We start from the raw sequence: 16,705 nt of genomic DNA, 5'->3' as shown, positions 1-16,705 counted from the left end.
CTCCTGGCACAAGGGTGGACATACAAAAACTCTATGCTGTATGTTGAGCAGCAACTTGTCTCATTGTGTTATACTTTTAATGTAAGGTTACAGTTCTTAATGACTAGATTATGTCAGCATTTTAAATTTTTCAAACCAATGAATCATTATATGAAATACTGAAAAATAAATTTCTGTTGCCCCTGGAAGCCCCTAGGTAGGCAACCTGCAACTAGTACAAGGTTCTGGGACAGCAGTTTGGTAGTTAAAAACAAATAAATGAATAAAATAAGAAAGCACCTTTGAAGGTTAGAAGTTTTCTGAGTGTTGTTAACGACAAAGTTTTTGGCATTTTCAATGACATTTTTGGTAATTCGAAAGTCACAGGTTTGGTTCTTGCTAATAGCAACTTCCTTTTTTCCCCACTATTCTTCTTCTTCTCCTTTTGAATGTGCCAGCTAAGAACCACGATATTCAACTTTTCAGCCTGGAGAGAGACTTGATGTTTGCCCAGTAATCCCGCATTCTCTGGCTGTTTCTCCCTTCTCTCCTTTGTCCAAAGGACGCCGGTCTGTCCTGAAACCTCATTTCTTTTAGTATCCTTCTGAGAAGTGCTCGGTTTTTAATGTCACCTTCAGTAATGTTCAGTTCCTGGATATCTTTCTCGACTTCTGCGAGCCACAGTGTCACGGTCTTCCTGCTCTTCCAGTGGTTGAGAAGTTGGTTGGTCAGTCTTGTTTGGTCCATCCTTATGATATTCACATAGAAATTATTTTAATTCTACGTTTATTATCAAAAGGAAATGTTTGTTAGCAAATACTGTATCATATTTTTTAACAGAAATAACATCTTTTATTTTTAACTGCTAATGGCATGAAAATGCCAGTACTCACGGTAAATTAAAATCTGGTACAAAAAAGCAAGACATCAAAGAGAAAATAAAATACTTTTTTAGCTCTAGAGCTTGTGCAGTATTACTGATGTACATTCAGTTCAAAGACACGCTGCTAGACTTGTTATCAGTAGGTGGTGGTGGTGGTGGTTACTGTTTAACGTCCCGTCGACAACGAGGTCATTAGAGACGGAGCGCAAGCTCGGGTTAGGGAAGGATTGGGAAGGAAATCGGCCATGCCCTTTCAAAGGAACCATCCCGGCATTTGCCTGAAACGATTTAGGGAAATCACGGAAAACCTAAAGCAGGATGGCCGGAGACGGTATTGAACCGTCGTCCTCCCGAATGCGAGTCCAGTGTGCTAACCACTGCGCCACCTCGCTCGGTTATCAGTAGGTACTTTGTGAAATCAAATGGGTATTTCTTGGTATTCCTGGAAGGAAGATAACATTCTTTTCACAAAGCGCTATTGTGACAATTTAGAGAATCGGCATTGGAAGCTGGCTGGAGAATGATTCTACTGCCACCGACGTACATTTCATGTAAGGACCACAAAGGTGAATGAGAGAAACCAGGGCACCTATAGAGACATGTGGACAGTTATTTTCCCTTGCTCTAGTAGTGAGTGGAATCAGTAGGGAAATGACTAGTAGTGGTACAAGGCACCCTCTGTCATGCACCATATGGTGACTTTCAGAGTATGTATGTAGATGTAGATCATATTCAACAGTAAGTGATTTGGTATGCCTGTACTGAATTTTAATTTATTTGCATGTGATTATAATTAAAAAAAAAAAAAAAGTACAAGCATGAATCACGACCTGTCCTCACAGCTTCAATTCTGCCAGTACCTCTTGCAAACCGGAACAATTCGCAAAAGAGCTTCTGTGAAGTTTGGAAAGTAGGAGATGAGGTAGTGGCAGAATTGAAGCTGTGAGGACAGGTTGTGAGTCATGCTCGGGCAGTTCAGATGGTCCAGCACTTTCCCGCCAAAGGCAGACGAGTTCGAGTCTCGGTCCGGCACACAGTTTTAATCTGCCAGAAAGTTTCATATCAGCGCACACTCCACTGCAGAGTGAAACTCTCATTCTGGAAAATAAAAGTTGGTTCTAGTGCGAATCAAAGTACTGACTTTGTGATTACTGGACTAATACGCTAGCAACTTAGCTACCGGTGATTTCACTGAAATATGTATAGTGCTTTGAATGTGACACAGTTTATGAGGGCTCCCCATCGCATCCTCATCAGATTTGATGGCAAAATGGCCCACTGGATAGCCCATCAAAAACTGAACACAGATCAGGCATGAAAACAGGAACTGTGGAAAAAAGAAGCAAAATAGAAATAGGCAATGGTTCAAATTTAATATGTGCAATATCCAGTGACACTAATGACAATCGTGTCATGGTTGTGTGGTCACGGTTTAGACTGCAACAAGGGGTGTTCAAATCTCCTTCATTTTCAACCCCCCCCCCCCCACACACACACACAAAAGAAAAGAAGAAGAAGAAGAAGAAGAAGAATGAATTGTTTGTCCAGTCATTGGTGTGTCTGTTTGCTGTATTCAAATCTGTGTATATGTCGTGGTGTAATGTACGTTTGCAACAGCAATATCTAACTAAGGGACCTCCCGACATAAGTACCTCCTACTTGTTCTACACAAGTACCTCTTGTGTTCTGTTTTGGAAGTTTTGACTATTGAATTCCTTCACTGTAACATAGTCCACACCCGTTTATTTGTTGTTTCAATTCAGTGAGAGGTCTGTGCAGCATCTCGCTTACTCTTTTTATTCATCACATTTATTTGTGATGGTAATATATTCGCACCACATGACTCATATTCTGTAACCAATGTATAATATGACAATTGCCAAGAGTAGAGAAGGAGAACAGACACGTTAACTGACTGGATGAAGAGTTTGTAATTTTGTGTGTGTGTGTGTGTGTGTGTGTGTGTGTGTGTGTGTGTGTGTGTGTGTGTGTGTGTGTGTGTGTTGGGGGGGGGGGGCAGGGGGGGGGGGGAGAGAGAGATAGGTATGAGGGAGATTTGAACCCCGATTGGCAGTCTATCACCGTGACCATAAAACCACTACACAATGGCCATTGACATTGCTCGATATTGCACACACTATATTTGAACCATTCATTATTTCTATTTTGCTTCTTTTGTCCACATTTGAATACACCTTCTTCCTGTTTGATCTGTGTGCAGTTTCTGACAAGCTATCCAATGGGTCAATTTACCACCAAATCTGAGGGTGATGTGGTGGGGAGTTTCCCTTGTTAGAAGTCTTCAAAGGTGATTTCTTTTTAGTTTTTCCTTATTTGGGAACTGTGTCATATTGCCTTTGGAAATCAATGTTTGGGCGCTGACTTTCAAATCCTGTAATTATTAACGGCACTGCTCTGCAATACATAAGAACAAGCTGGATAAAACATATGAACTAGTGTCAAACGAAAGTGCAGGAGCACGTTGCCAGAGCTCTCCCTGACGTGCACAGGCGTGTCATCACGTGACACAAGGTCAGCACGACTTCGGCGCCAAATGGGGCTGGCCCCGCAACACGAGGGAATGAAAGAAGGGGAAAAGACTGTGCGTGTCAGTCAGTGAGCAGTTACGGTGCACTGCGGCGGTGTCGTCCAATACGACGTGACCGGGTGGCAACATCTGGATGGGAAGAATCATCTGGAAACTGGAAGGAGTGTAACTGAGGAGTGTGGTACTGGTCACAGCACTGTTTCTCGTGCGTGGGGAGCATTCTGGACTGCGGGCACCGTTGCTCAAAACAGATGAGGTGGCTGACCACAGTCAACTATAGCAGGAGATGCAGATTACACTGTGCAACAGGCAACGAGGGATCCACGTCAAACAGTGGATGCAATTGCAACCACATTTAACAGGACTGCAAGGCAATCTCTCAGTCCAGAGCGGCACAGCACTTGTATGGGGGTGGTTTCTTAACCCGACAACCAGAATGTTGTGTTCCGTTGACACCCTCGTACTTGCAGCACCGTCTGTGACTGTGCCCTTGGCACAGAGACTGGGGTCATCTGCTGTTCTGATATAAGAGCAGATTCAGTGTCCGAGTGGTGATACTGGGCGTAGCCATGTATGACGACAGATGGGAACATGTAATGCACCCAGGAACATTGTTGACTCTCCAGGTATTATAGCAGGGGGAGGCATAATTTTGCACGGGTGTACTGATCGAGATCTACAAGGTGTACAACTTTGCTTCCGCCATTCGCCGACAGGTGGCGACAACACTAAGTAGCGGTCGAAAGAAACGGATCGCAGATATCAGGAAGTTAGCTTGGAATTCGTCATAATGTCTTTATTTCTTAATATTTTTAAACCAGATTCGGATCACCTTCAAAGTATTCTCCATTGACCACAACACACTTCTTCAAACAATCCTTCCATTGCTCAAAACAGCTTTTAAATTCACTTATTGGGATGTTCTTTATGCCGTCCAGGGATTTTTGTTTTACCTCCTCGACAGTGGCAAAACACTTTCCTTTCGTGTCCCTCTCGAGTCTGGGGAACGAAAAGAAATTGGCTAGATCCAGCGAGTAGGGGAGGTGGACAATCGGTGTCACGCCTTTTTGGGCCAAAAACTGCTTTACGGAGAGGGCGGTGTGGACCTGTGCATTGTCACGATGGAAGAATCGGTTGCCTGTGCCCGACAGATCTGCCTTTTTCTTCCAGTTACTCTCCATCAATCTTTCCAGACCCTGCTAGTAAAACTCCTGGTTGACAGTTTGACCCAGGGGAACCAACTTTGTGTACACAACACCTCTGCAATCAAAGAAACAAAAGAGCATCGACTCTGATGGTTGACTTCACTTGGTGAGCTCTTTTGGGACCAGGAGAGCCACTTCTCTTCCACTGGCTTGATTGCTGGTTTGTTTCAGGATCGTATCCACAGTACAATGATTCATCGCCAGTAATCACCTTGGAAAAAATTTCAGTGTCCTCTTTGAGCTGATTTTGAAGCTCTAAACACGCCTGAAGTCGCCGCTACCATTGCTTGTCTGTGAGAAGGCGAGGGACAAATTTGGCCGTAACCCTTCTCATGTGCAAATCTTCAGATAAAATCCCCTGAATTGAACTCCATGATATTCCAGATATCTCACAGAGTCGATTAATGATTCGGTGATGGTCTTCACGAACGTGGGCATTGATTTTGTCTTCGGTTTCTTCACTTCTGAACATTGAGGAGTGTCCTGAATGGGGAAGGCCTTTAATTTACACTTCTCCATTTTTAAAATGTGAAAACCACTTGTAGACACTGGTTTTACTTAGGGCAGAATCCCCATATGCAGTGTTAAGCATTACAATAGTTTCTGCAGCCGATTTCCCCAACAGGAAACAAAATTTCACAGCCTTGCGTTGCCCTCGACAATCTGCCATCACGTTTTTGCTGAAATGGTAAAAATGTTTAACTAAAAAAACTCTCACAGGCGAACCCATGCACTCACAGTGAAAAAAATTCGCACATTGACTCAGGTGGCGTGACCGTAACGGACACCAGGTCGAACAATGGGTTCCCCCACTCTCCCTCCCAACTGCAGCCCAATTTCCATTACTTTTGGGTCCCCCTTCATACAGTTTGCTGTTATTCACACACTTACATTGAAGTAGGGACTTCCAACCCAATTGGTGCAGCAATGCTCTTCATCTGCCCTTGTCAGTTTTCATCTGATTCAGTGTGTGTCATTGTCATCCATATAGATGAAAACTATCTGGTGACCCCCAGGAAGTTTTAATCAGTTCGTGACGCACTGAGGAAGTTTGCACCTGCCACTGTTCCAGGCATCTTGCGTGTTGAAACCACTGTTCTGCATATTGCTTGGTGTGCACCACAATGTTTTTCTCGATATCAATCACTGAGATTCCGATGACGACAGTTCTGTACGAATTGGTAATTTTGAGTTGTTTCTTGTTCTTGTCCACACCTTCAGCAATGACTGATATTCTTCTGGATGGTGGTGGTGTTATATTACTAAGAGAGAAGATGTACACGTATATGCATACGCTGACAACATAGTCATAGGTTCAACAGATATACAGAAGCTGCAGAAAATCATTGAGAAAATAGACAAATGGTGCAGTGAACACGAACTACACATAAACATAACAAAACAGAAATGATGATTTTCAGAAAAGGAGGCAAGACACCCAAGAATGTGGGAGATCAACATCACAGGACAAAAAATAAAAATCTCATCAGACTTTAAATACCTACAGGTGACATTGCAACCAAGAGCCAAATGTTTCACAAAACATACAACAGAACGTGCAGCCCATGCAATAATAGCAATACAGGACATCCAAAAACATCCACCTACTCAATCTAGAAATGGCCATGAAATTATTCAACGCAAAAATCTTGCCAATCCTGGCCTATGGGATGGAGGTTATATGGGACCACCTGACAGAAAAAAATCTAGAAAAGGTAAAATAAACTTATCTAAAAAGAGCACTAGGTCTCTCAAAGACAACAAGATCTAGACTACTGTACCTGCTAGCGAGAGAGACATTCATAATTGAAGACATCAAACTTCGATATATGATGCCACATGCCAGGGCTTCCAGAAATCAACTGAAGATCATGGAGGACAAATGAGAAAAGGTATGGCCGGCGTTCTATGGCACCGAAGCAATGACGAACCGCTCACGGACAGCAACCAAACTTCGAACTGTGACATGTCTTAACTAGATTTTCTATACACTGCTTTCATCATCTAATTTGCAAAAACAAAACTTATATCGACCCAACCACAACATGTGTATGTGAACTGTGTAACGAAGCCTGTGAACAATATCACATAGAACTGTGCAGTAAAAGAGTGAAATCGATAAATGAATATGCAAAAATGGGTAATGTAAATGTAAATTCTTAAACAAAGTAACTGTATATGGCTATCTGGCTGCAGTTTTTAAATAAAATAATATTACTAAGAGACAGTAGCCAGTGTGTGTGTGTGGGGGGTAAATAGACTCTATTATGAGCTACATTTAACTGAGCTGTGTATCAATTATTTTAGTGCGAGCAGTAATTTAACACATTGACTGCCAACTTTGAATTACCTTGTACCTGACGACATGGCTGCTGGCACACTGTTTTGCAAGTAAGAACAGGAGCATCTGTGATTGAGTATGAAAGAGCTAAAGCAGATGGGCTGAGGGATCTTGTAATGGTCCCCTAAGCAGCCCCTGCTGATTTGTAGAGAGCACAGTGTTCCAACTTATGATTTTAGCCACCACATTCAATATTTGGGTTCTGCATGTAAATGACCTGTGTAGATCACACCTAGGTGTTTTCAAATGTTGCAGTATATGAGAGCCTGCTCTCTAAATGTGATGTAAAGTTTGTAATTTGCTCAGTTTCTTTTACAGGCTTTCAAAGATACGGTCAAAGAGAATTATGTTTGAAGTATTCATCCAACACCAAATCTAATGTTAAGCATTGCTTTAGCTTCCCTGAAGCTATTATCCTGAGCAATCAAAGCAGTATCATTAGAGCAAATAAATTTTCTGGACTTTGGCTCTGGACGGTCATAAGAGCACAGATGAAAAAGGAGTGGAGCCAAAACAGAACCTTGTGGGACACCAATAAATAAATAAATAAATAAATAAATAAATCTACATCTACATACATACTCCGCAATCCACCATACGGTGCTTGGCGGAAGGTACCTCGTACCACAACTAGCATCTTCTCTCCCTGTTCCACTCCCAAACAGAACGAGGGAAAAATGACTGCCTATATGCCTCTGTACGAGCCCTAATCTCTCTTATCTTATCTTTGGGGTCTTTGCGTGAAATATAAGTTGGCGGCAGTAAAATTGTACTGCAGTCAACCTCAAATTCTGGTTCTCTAAATTTCCTCAGTAGCAGTTCATGAAAAGAACGCCTCCTTTCCTCCAGAGACTCCCACCCGAGTTCCTGAAGCATTTCTGTAACACTTGTGTGATGATCAAACCTACCAGTAACAAATCTAGCAGCCCACCTCTGAATTGCTTCTATGTCCTCCCTCAATCCGACCTGATAGGGATCCCAAACACTTGAGCAGTACTCAAGAATAGTTCATATTAGTGTTTTATAAGCGGTCTCCTTTACATCTTCCCAAAATTCTACCAATGAACCGAAGATGACTATCCGCCTTCCCCACAACTGCCATTACATGCTTGTCCCACTTCATATAGCTCTGCAATGTTACGCCCAAATATTTAACCGATGTGACTGTGTGAAGCGCTACACTGCTAATGGAGTATTCAAACATTACGGGATTCTTTTTCCTATTCATCTGCATTAATTTACATTTATCTATATTTAGAGTTAGCTGCCATTCTTTACACCAATCACAAATCCTGTCCAAGTTATCTCGTATCCTCCTACAGTCGCTCAACGACGACACCTTCCCGTACACCACAGCATCATCAGCAAACAGCCGCACATTGCTATCCACCCTATCCAAAGATAATTTATGTAGATAGAAAACAACAGCGGACCTACCACACTACCCTGGGGCACTCCAGACGATACCCTCACCTCCGACGAACACTCACTATGGAGGACAACGTACTGGGTTCTATTACTTAAGAAGTCTTTCAGCCACTCAAATAATTGGGAACCAATCCCATATGCTCGTACCGTAGTTAGGAGTCTGCAGTGGGGCACCAAGTCAAACGCTTTCCGGGAGGCAAGGAATATGGCACCCATCTGATACCCTCCATCCATATCATGTGAAAAAAGGGCGAGTTGCGTTTTGCAGGAGCGATGCTTTCTAAAGCCGTGCTGATGCACGGACAGCAACTTCTCTGTCTCAAGGAAATTCATTATATTCTAACTGAGAATATGTTCGATAATCCTGCAACAAACCGATGTTAAGGATATTGGTCCGTAATTTTTAGGATCCGTCCTTCTGCCCTTCTTGTATACAGGTGTCACCTGCGCTTTTTTCGAGTCGCTCGGGTCTTCAAGTCAGGCAAGAGATTCGCGATAAATGCAAGCTAAGTAAGGAGCCAATACAGTAGAGTACTCTCCGTAAAACCTAATTGGAATCCCATCAGGACCTGGCGATTTATTTATTTCCAACCCATTCAGCTGCTTCACAACCCCAGCGATGTCTATCACTACGTCTTCCATACGGGAATCTGTACGAGACTCAAACGGCAGTATGTTTGTACGATCCTAAATTTAAAATTTCAGCTTTCATTTTGCTGTCTTCCGTTGTCAGGCCAGACTGATCAGTGAGTGACTAGACGGAAGCCTTCAAACCGCTCACGGATTTTACGTAAGACCAGAATTTCCTTGCGTTTTCAGCAAGATCTTTTGCTAAGGTACGACGGTGGTAGTGGTCGAATGCTTCGCGCATTGCTCTTTTTACAGCAGCGCGAATCTCTACTAACTTTTGCCTGTCGTCATTCTCCCGAAACCAGTAAATAAAAAAATAATTGGTTTTGACAGCATGAGGTTCTACACAGAATAGGCGAGGAAATAATAAGCGGAAAAAACTGACTAGAAGGAACTGGATGACAGAGAAAAAAGAAAAGCAAAACAAAACCGACGCAACCCGATTATAAGGATTATAAGGTGGGGTGAGAGACTCAGCTCTTCGCACTCACCCCAGCGATGCCCGGCACGAGCTCCAGAACGAACAGGAAGAGCGTGAGGGGCAGTGCCGTGGCGTGCAGGCGACCCGCGTGCAGCAGTGCCGCGCCCGGCGTGGACGGCCGCTCGCCGCCCTCGGACAGGGCACCCGCCACCAGCGTCCAGACGGTGAGCCCCGTCAGGTACGCCACGAGCCAGGCGGCGCGCAGCCCGCGCCCCAGCGGCGGGCCCTCGTCCTGCTCCCGTCCGCCGTCCCGCTCCCAGCCGCGGCACCGGTACCCGTCGCACAGTGCGTAGTCGCACGCCACGAACAGGCCCACCGCCGCCCCCGTGCTCAGGAACAGTTGCCGCAGGCACACCACTGCCGACAGACTGCACCTTTACGACATCCGCCGGTAGATTCGCAATGTGTGCAGAACCACCTAACGTAGCTGCCAGTGTAAAGTAGTACTGCACAATTCAATATGGAAAACTAATGTATACACCTATATTTCATATTAGTGATTTCTCTCTTCAACCTTCACATTATCTTTTAGTTGTGTATAGATAATGCTCAATTTTGATTAATTTTCATTTCCATTCAAAACTTGAGTCTAATAATGTGTGATGAAAATAGGGATGTGTGGAGTAGTCCATTGTTTATGTCAATTAAATTTAAGATTAATTGTAAACTTTAACACTAATTTGGAACTAAAATTAATTTCATATTTCACTCAATGTTCAATAATCAAAATTATGTGAGCGACTGTTAAAGCACAGTATTACTGAAACAATTTACACTACTGGCCATTAAAATTGCTACACCACGAAGATGACGTGCTACAAACGTGAAATTTAACCAACAGGAAGAAGATGCTGTGATATGCAAATGATTAGCTTTTCAGAGCATTTACACAAGGTTGGCGCCGGTGGCGACACCTACAATGTGCTCACATGAGGAAAGTTTCCAAGCGATCACTCATACACAAACAGCAGTTGACCGGCACTGCCTGGTGAAACATTGTTGTGATGCCTCGTGTAAGGAGGAGAAATGCGTAGCATCGAGTTGCCGACTTTGATAAAGGTCGGATTGTAGCCCATCACGATTGCGGTTTATCATATCGCGACATTGCTGTTCGCGTTGGTCGAGATCCAATGACTGTTAGCAGAATATGGAATCGGTGGGTTCAGGAGGGTAATACGGAACACCGTGCTGGATCCCAGCGGCCTTGTATCACTAGCAGTCGAGATGACAGGCATCTTATCCGCACGGCTGTAACGGATCGTGCAGCCACGTCTCGATCCCTGAGTCAGCAGATGGGGACGTTTGCAAGACTACAACCATCTGCACGTACAGTTCGATGACGTTTGCAGCAGCACAGACTATCAGCCCGGGGACCGTGGCTGCGGTTACCCTTGAAGCTGCATCACATACAGGAGCGCCTGCGATGGTGTACTCGACGACACACCTCAGTGCACGAATGGCAAATCGTCATTTTTTCAGATGAATCCAGGTTCTGTTTACAGCATCATTACGGTCACATCCGTGTTTGGCAACATCGCGGTGATCGCACATTGAAGCGTGTATTTGTCATTGCCTTACTGGCGTATCAACCGGGGTGATGGTACGGGGTGCCACTGGTTACACATCTCGGCCACCTCTTGTTCGCATTAACGGCACTTTTCACAGTGGACATTACATTTCAGATGTGTTACGACCCGTGGCTCTACCCTTCATTCTATCCCTGCTAAACCTACATTTCAGCAGGATAATGCACGACTGCATGTTGCAGGTCCTGTAGGGCCTTTCTGGATACAGAAAGTGCTCGACTGCTGCCCTGGCCAGCGCATTCTCCAGATCTCTCACCAACTGAAAACGTCTGGTCAATGGTGACCGAGCAACTGGCTCGTCACAATACACCAGCCACTACTCTTGATGAACTGTGGTATCATGTTGAAGCTGCATGGGCAGCTGTACCTGTACATGCCATCCGAGCTCTGTTTGACTCAACGTCCAGCTGTATCAAGGTCGTTATTACGGCCAGAGGTGGTTGTTCTGGGTACTGATTTCTCAGGATCTATGCACCCAAATTGTGTGAAAATGTAATCAGATGTCAGTTCTAGTATAATATATTTGTCCAATGAATACCCATTTATCATCTGCGTTACTTCTTGGTGTAGCAATTTTAATGGCCAGTAGTGTACAATACCTATTCAGGAAAATGGAAAGTAATGTAATATATTTAAAATTTAGTAATATTAATGCTATTTTGTACGTTGAATATGCTAAATGTCTACAATGTACCAAATAACATGAAACTGGTGTAAAATAGCAAATGGATTTGCATTTAATCGAAACAACAGTATATCATAGTGAGCTGAGCATTAGATATTTCGTAAACATGTAGGTGGCACACGCCATTGAGTAGTGATCGTCAATAACTGAGACCAAGTCTCCGCGTGGTTGTCAGAATCTCTGTAACTCAGCTTGCATCTGAAGAAAATAATAGAAAACTAGGAAGTACAAGTGTGTCGGGTTATTTAGAAACCAGAAATCAGGTCCTGTTAATACTGCACCAAAGGTAACTATAAATTATTAATGAATTTTTTTTTTATTATTTACATCTACATCATACTCCGCAAGCCACCTCATGGTGTGTGACGGAGGGTACTTTCGGTACCACTATCTGATCCCTCCAACCCCGTTCCACTCGCGAATAGTGCGTGGGAAGAACGATTGTCGGTAAGCCTCTGTACTGACTCTAATTTCTCGAATGTTCTCGTGGTCGCGAGATGTATGTGGGGTGAAGTAATACGTTGTCCGACTCCTCCTGATAAGTGCTGTCCCGGAATTTCAATAGTAATTCTCTCCGTGGAGCACAACACTTCTCTTGTAATGTGTGCCAGTGGAGTTTGTTTAGCGTCTCCGTAATGCTCTCTCGCCAGCTAAATGACCCCGTGACAAGACACGCCACTCTTCGTTGGACGTTCTCTATCTCCTCTATTAGTCCTACCTGGTGGTGCAATAGTCATCTCTGAAGTGTACTGCGTTACCCTCAAGAAATTGAAGAAACAACTTCAGCTTCTTTGTTACCCTGAGAATGCAAGCGACTTCTTCTTCACAGGACAATACACAGCCTGACAACTCTGTGCACCCAACAGGAGCTCACAAAACATCATCGGACTGTTCTTCCTCATCCACCCTACAGCTCAGATCTCGCAACTTCCGAGTTCAACTCGTTTAGCCCAATGAAGGACGCATTCCGTTGGAAGCAACACGTAGATGATGAGGAAGTTATTGGTGCACTAAGATTTGCTCTGACAACAATCAGAGTCGTATACAAGCCTCCCAGTAAGGTGGCATAAGGCTATCATACTGAAAGGACATTATGTTGAAAAACAGGGTCCTCTAGCCAGAAGAATGGGGAATAATATGGCGTATTGCAATGCTGAATAAAACCAACCTGCTTTCAGGAAAAATGACGTTGTACTACTTATTGAACACCCATTGTAATTCTTTTGTCACATTTGTAAAAGCACAAGTTGTCAGTTATGTAAACATTACTGTACTTACCATTCACACATAATTTATGATGAAGACATGTGCACCAATCAAAATTATAGAAGTTTGTAATTTTTTAAAATTATTTCATATTGCTCTCAGCTGTCATTTTATTTATTTGTTGTACTATTGCACAATTTCAGTCCTACGACATTTTCAAGTGTGTAAAATAGGAGCGTCATATACACAACGTATTAGCATTACTTAATTCTTAAGTATATCAGCTCTCATGATATGCTATGAAAATTATAGATTACTTCACAGAAGGTTGTCATGGTAATTTCACCAAACAAGATTTTGCTTCTGTGTATATTTAATTAACATTCATCATTGTTGTGCTTAGACTGTAATATCTAATTGTCAAAAATTTGAAATGTAAGCTCAGTTACTCTTAATTAGTTGTTGCAGAGATCTTATGCCGATTATACACGTACACAGATGGTGCATAACTGGTGTTATTCTGTCATATGGACATAAAAGTAGTAAGATTAATAAAATAAAATAAAGCCAACATACACACGTCAAAAACAAGTTTTGCCTCACCCTGTTTCCCACAACTCCTGAAGACAGACGTTGACTGTGGATATTGTATCACAGACACAGATCCTTTGACTGTTCAGAGATGTCACTAAACCCACCTAAAGAAGTAAACAACCATGCATGAGCAGTGTCTGTTAGACGGAGGGTGTCCAACAACCGATCAGTTCCAATCATTCCACCAGGAAGGAGGTACACCACTCGGGTTGTCTGTAATTCAACCATGCCTAGACGGTCAATACCGCAGTTCAATCACGTCCGCATTGTTACTTTGTGCCAGGAAGGGCTCTCAACAACGGAAGTGTCCAGGCGTCTCGGAGTGAACCAAAGTGATGTTGTTCGGACATGGAGGAGATACAGAGAGACAGGAACTGTCAATGAAATGCCTCACTAAGGCCGCCCAAGGGCTACTACTGCAGTGGATGACCGCTACCTACGGATTATGGCTCAAACGAACCCTGACAGCAACACCACCATGTTGAGTAATGCTTTTCGTGCAGCCACAGGACGTCGTGTTACGACTCAAACTGTGCGCAATAGGCTCCACCATGCACAACTTCACTCCCAACATCCATGGTGAGGTCCATCTTTGCAACCACGACACCATGCAGTGTGGTACAGATGGGCTCAACAACATGCTGAATGTACCACTCAGGATTGGCATCGTGTTCTCTTCCAATGAGTGTCGCATATGTCTTTAACCAGACAATCATCAGAGACATGTTTAGAGGAAACCTGGTCAGGCTGAACGCCGCTGCTAGAGGTCATGAAAGGCACCAATATGGCTGTATGATACGTGAATGCCATCCTCCAACCGATAGTGCAACCACATCGGCAGCATATTGACAGGCATTCGTCTTCTTGGACCACAATTCATGCCCCCATTGTGTACATATTGTGAATGACTTCCTTCAGGATAACAACATTGCTCGACTAGAGTGGCCAGCATGTTCACCAGACATGAACCCTATCGAACATGCTTGGGATAGATTGAAAAGGGCTGTTTATGGATGACGTGACCCACCAACCATTCTGAGGGATTTACGCCGAATCACCGTTGAGGAGTGGGACAATCTGGTCCAACAGTGCCTTGATGAATTTGTGGATAGTATGCCACGACGAATACAGGCATGACAGGCATGCATGAATGCAAGAGGATGTGCTACTGTGTATTAGAGGTACCAGTGTGTACAGTAAGCTGGACCACGATCTCTGAAGGTCTCGCTGTATGGTGGTACAACATGCAATGTGTGGTTTTCATGAGCAATAAAAAGGGTGGAAATGATGTTTATGTTGATCTCTATTCCAATTTTCTGTACAGGTTCCAGAACTCTCAGAACTGAGGTGATGCAAAACTTTTTTTAATGTGTGGATAAACTCTACAAATCTGAACATACAAATGTTTAAAACTGCACTTTTATAGCCATGTAACGAAAAAGGAATGAAAATTATGCTGTCAGAATGAGACAGTGATGATTCATTGTATAGTTATACGATCTTCTTCCGCATGTTCATGACTATAACAATGACTGTGGTCTCTATGGCTCTGTGACATTTTGCGATAGATAGCACAAAATTGTCTAGGAATTTGCATAGTTATTTTAGTTCATTTAAAACTTTGTCCAACTGGTTCATTAGATCTATTTACATTTCAATATCTTCCATCATGACCATGACTTTACCTTTCTCTATTTTGTGCAGGTTGTGTAGTGATTTATGATATGTGATTTGTAATTTGCATCTTAAAGGGACACATTCACAAAGGAATTCCCATATGGAATCAATGTTAAAATGAGGAAACTTGAGGTGCACTTTGAAAATAAACTTTTACAGAACACAGATGAAACACCATCTTCAAATTGTATAAAAATTGTATATTATGAGATATAAGTTTTTTGTTCTACAAGAGCTGTTCCATAAAGAATGATCATGATTAATTTTTTACAACATACCTTTACTCATCCTCATAATTTTGATGGTCCTTCTCAAAGTAGGCACCCTTTAATGGGATGCACCTGTCCCAGCATTTCCGCCAATTTTCAAGTACATGCTGGAAACCATTTTTTGAGACTTCGTTCAAAATCTCCTTCGCAACTGCTTCTAATGATTGATAATGCCTTCCACGAAGGTGTTTCTTCATGTTGTTGTTGTTGTTGTGGTCTTCAGTCCTGAGACTGGTTTGATGCAGCTCTCCATGCTACTCTATCCTGTGCAAGCTTCTTCATCTCCCAGTACCTACTGCAACCTACATCCTTCTGAATCTGCTTAGTGTATTGATCTCTTGGTCTCCCTCTACGATTTTTACCCTCCACACTGCCCTCCAATGCTAAATTTGTAATCCCTTGATGCCTCAAAACATGTCCTACCAACCGATCCCTTCTTCTAGTCAAGTTGTGCCACAAACTTCTCTTCTCCCCAATCCTATTCAATACCTCCTCATTAGTTACGTGATCTACCCACCTTATCTTCAAGCATTCTTCTGTAGCACCACATTTCGAAAGCTTCTATTCTCTTCTTGTCCAAACTGGTTATCGTCCATGTTTCACTTCCATACATGGCTACACTCCATACAAATACTTTCAGAAACGACTTCCTGACACTTAAATCTATACTCGACGTTAACAAATTTCTCTTCTTCAGAACCGATTTCCTTGCCATTGCCAGTCTACATTTTATATCCTCTCTACTTCGACCATCATCAGTTATTTTACTCTCTAAATAGCAACTCTCCAAAGGTCTCTTTAATTTTCCTGTAGGCAGTATCTATCTTACCCCTAGTGAGACAAGCCTCTACATCCTTACATTTGTCCTCTAGCAATCCCTGCTTAGCCATTTTGCACTTTCTGTCGATCTCATTTTTGAGACGTTTGTATTCCCTTTTGCCTGCTTCATTTACTGAATTTTTATATTTTCTCCTTTCATCAATTAAATTCAATATTTCTTCTGTTACCCAAGGATTTCTATTAGCCCTCGTCTTTTTACCTACTTGCTCCTCTGCTGCCTTCACTACTTCATCCGTCAGAGCTACCCATTCTTCTTCTACTGTATTTCTTTCCCCCATTCCTGTCAATTGTTCCCTTATGCTCTCCCTGAAACTCTGTACAACCTCTGGTTCTTTCAGTTTATCCAGGTCCCA

General features: G+C 42.9%; 1 protein-coding gene across 2 annotated transcripts in view; it reads right to left on the bottom strand.

Annotated features, from left to right (window-relative positions):
* The window catches only part of LOC126213297 (uncharacterized), an 86,808-nt gene that overhangs the window by 16,288 nt on the left and 53,815 nt on the right, over positions 1 to 16,705 (bottom strand). For both annotated transcript variants that reach the window (XM_049940973.1, XM_049940972.1), the window contains one exon: positions 9,506 to 9,852. In XM_049940973.1, the coding sequence (XP_049796930.1) occupies positions 9,506 to 9,852 (347 nt within the window). The remainder of the gene's footprint in view (positions 1 to 9,505; positions 9,853 to 16,705) is intronic.

The sequence above is a fragment of the Schistocerca nitens genome, chromosome 11 (genome assembly GCF_023898315.1).
Source record: "Schistocerca nitens isolate TAMUIC-IGC-003100 chromosome 11, iqSchNite1.1, whole genome shotgun sequence".
NCBI classification, from domain to species: domain Eukaryota; kingdom Metazoa; phylum Arthropoda; class Insecta; order Orthoptera; family Acrididae; genus Schistocerca; species Schistocerca nitens.
Note: the sequence above shows the minus strand (reverse complement) of the source record. Positions and strands in the feature narration are given on the sequence as shown.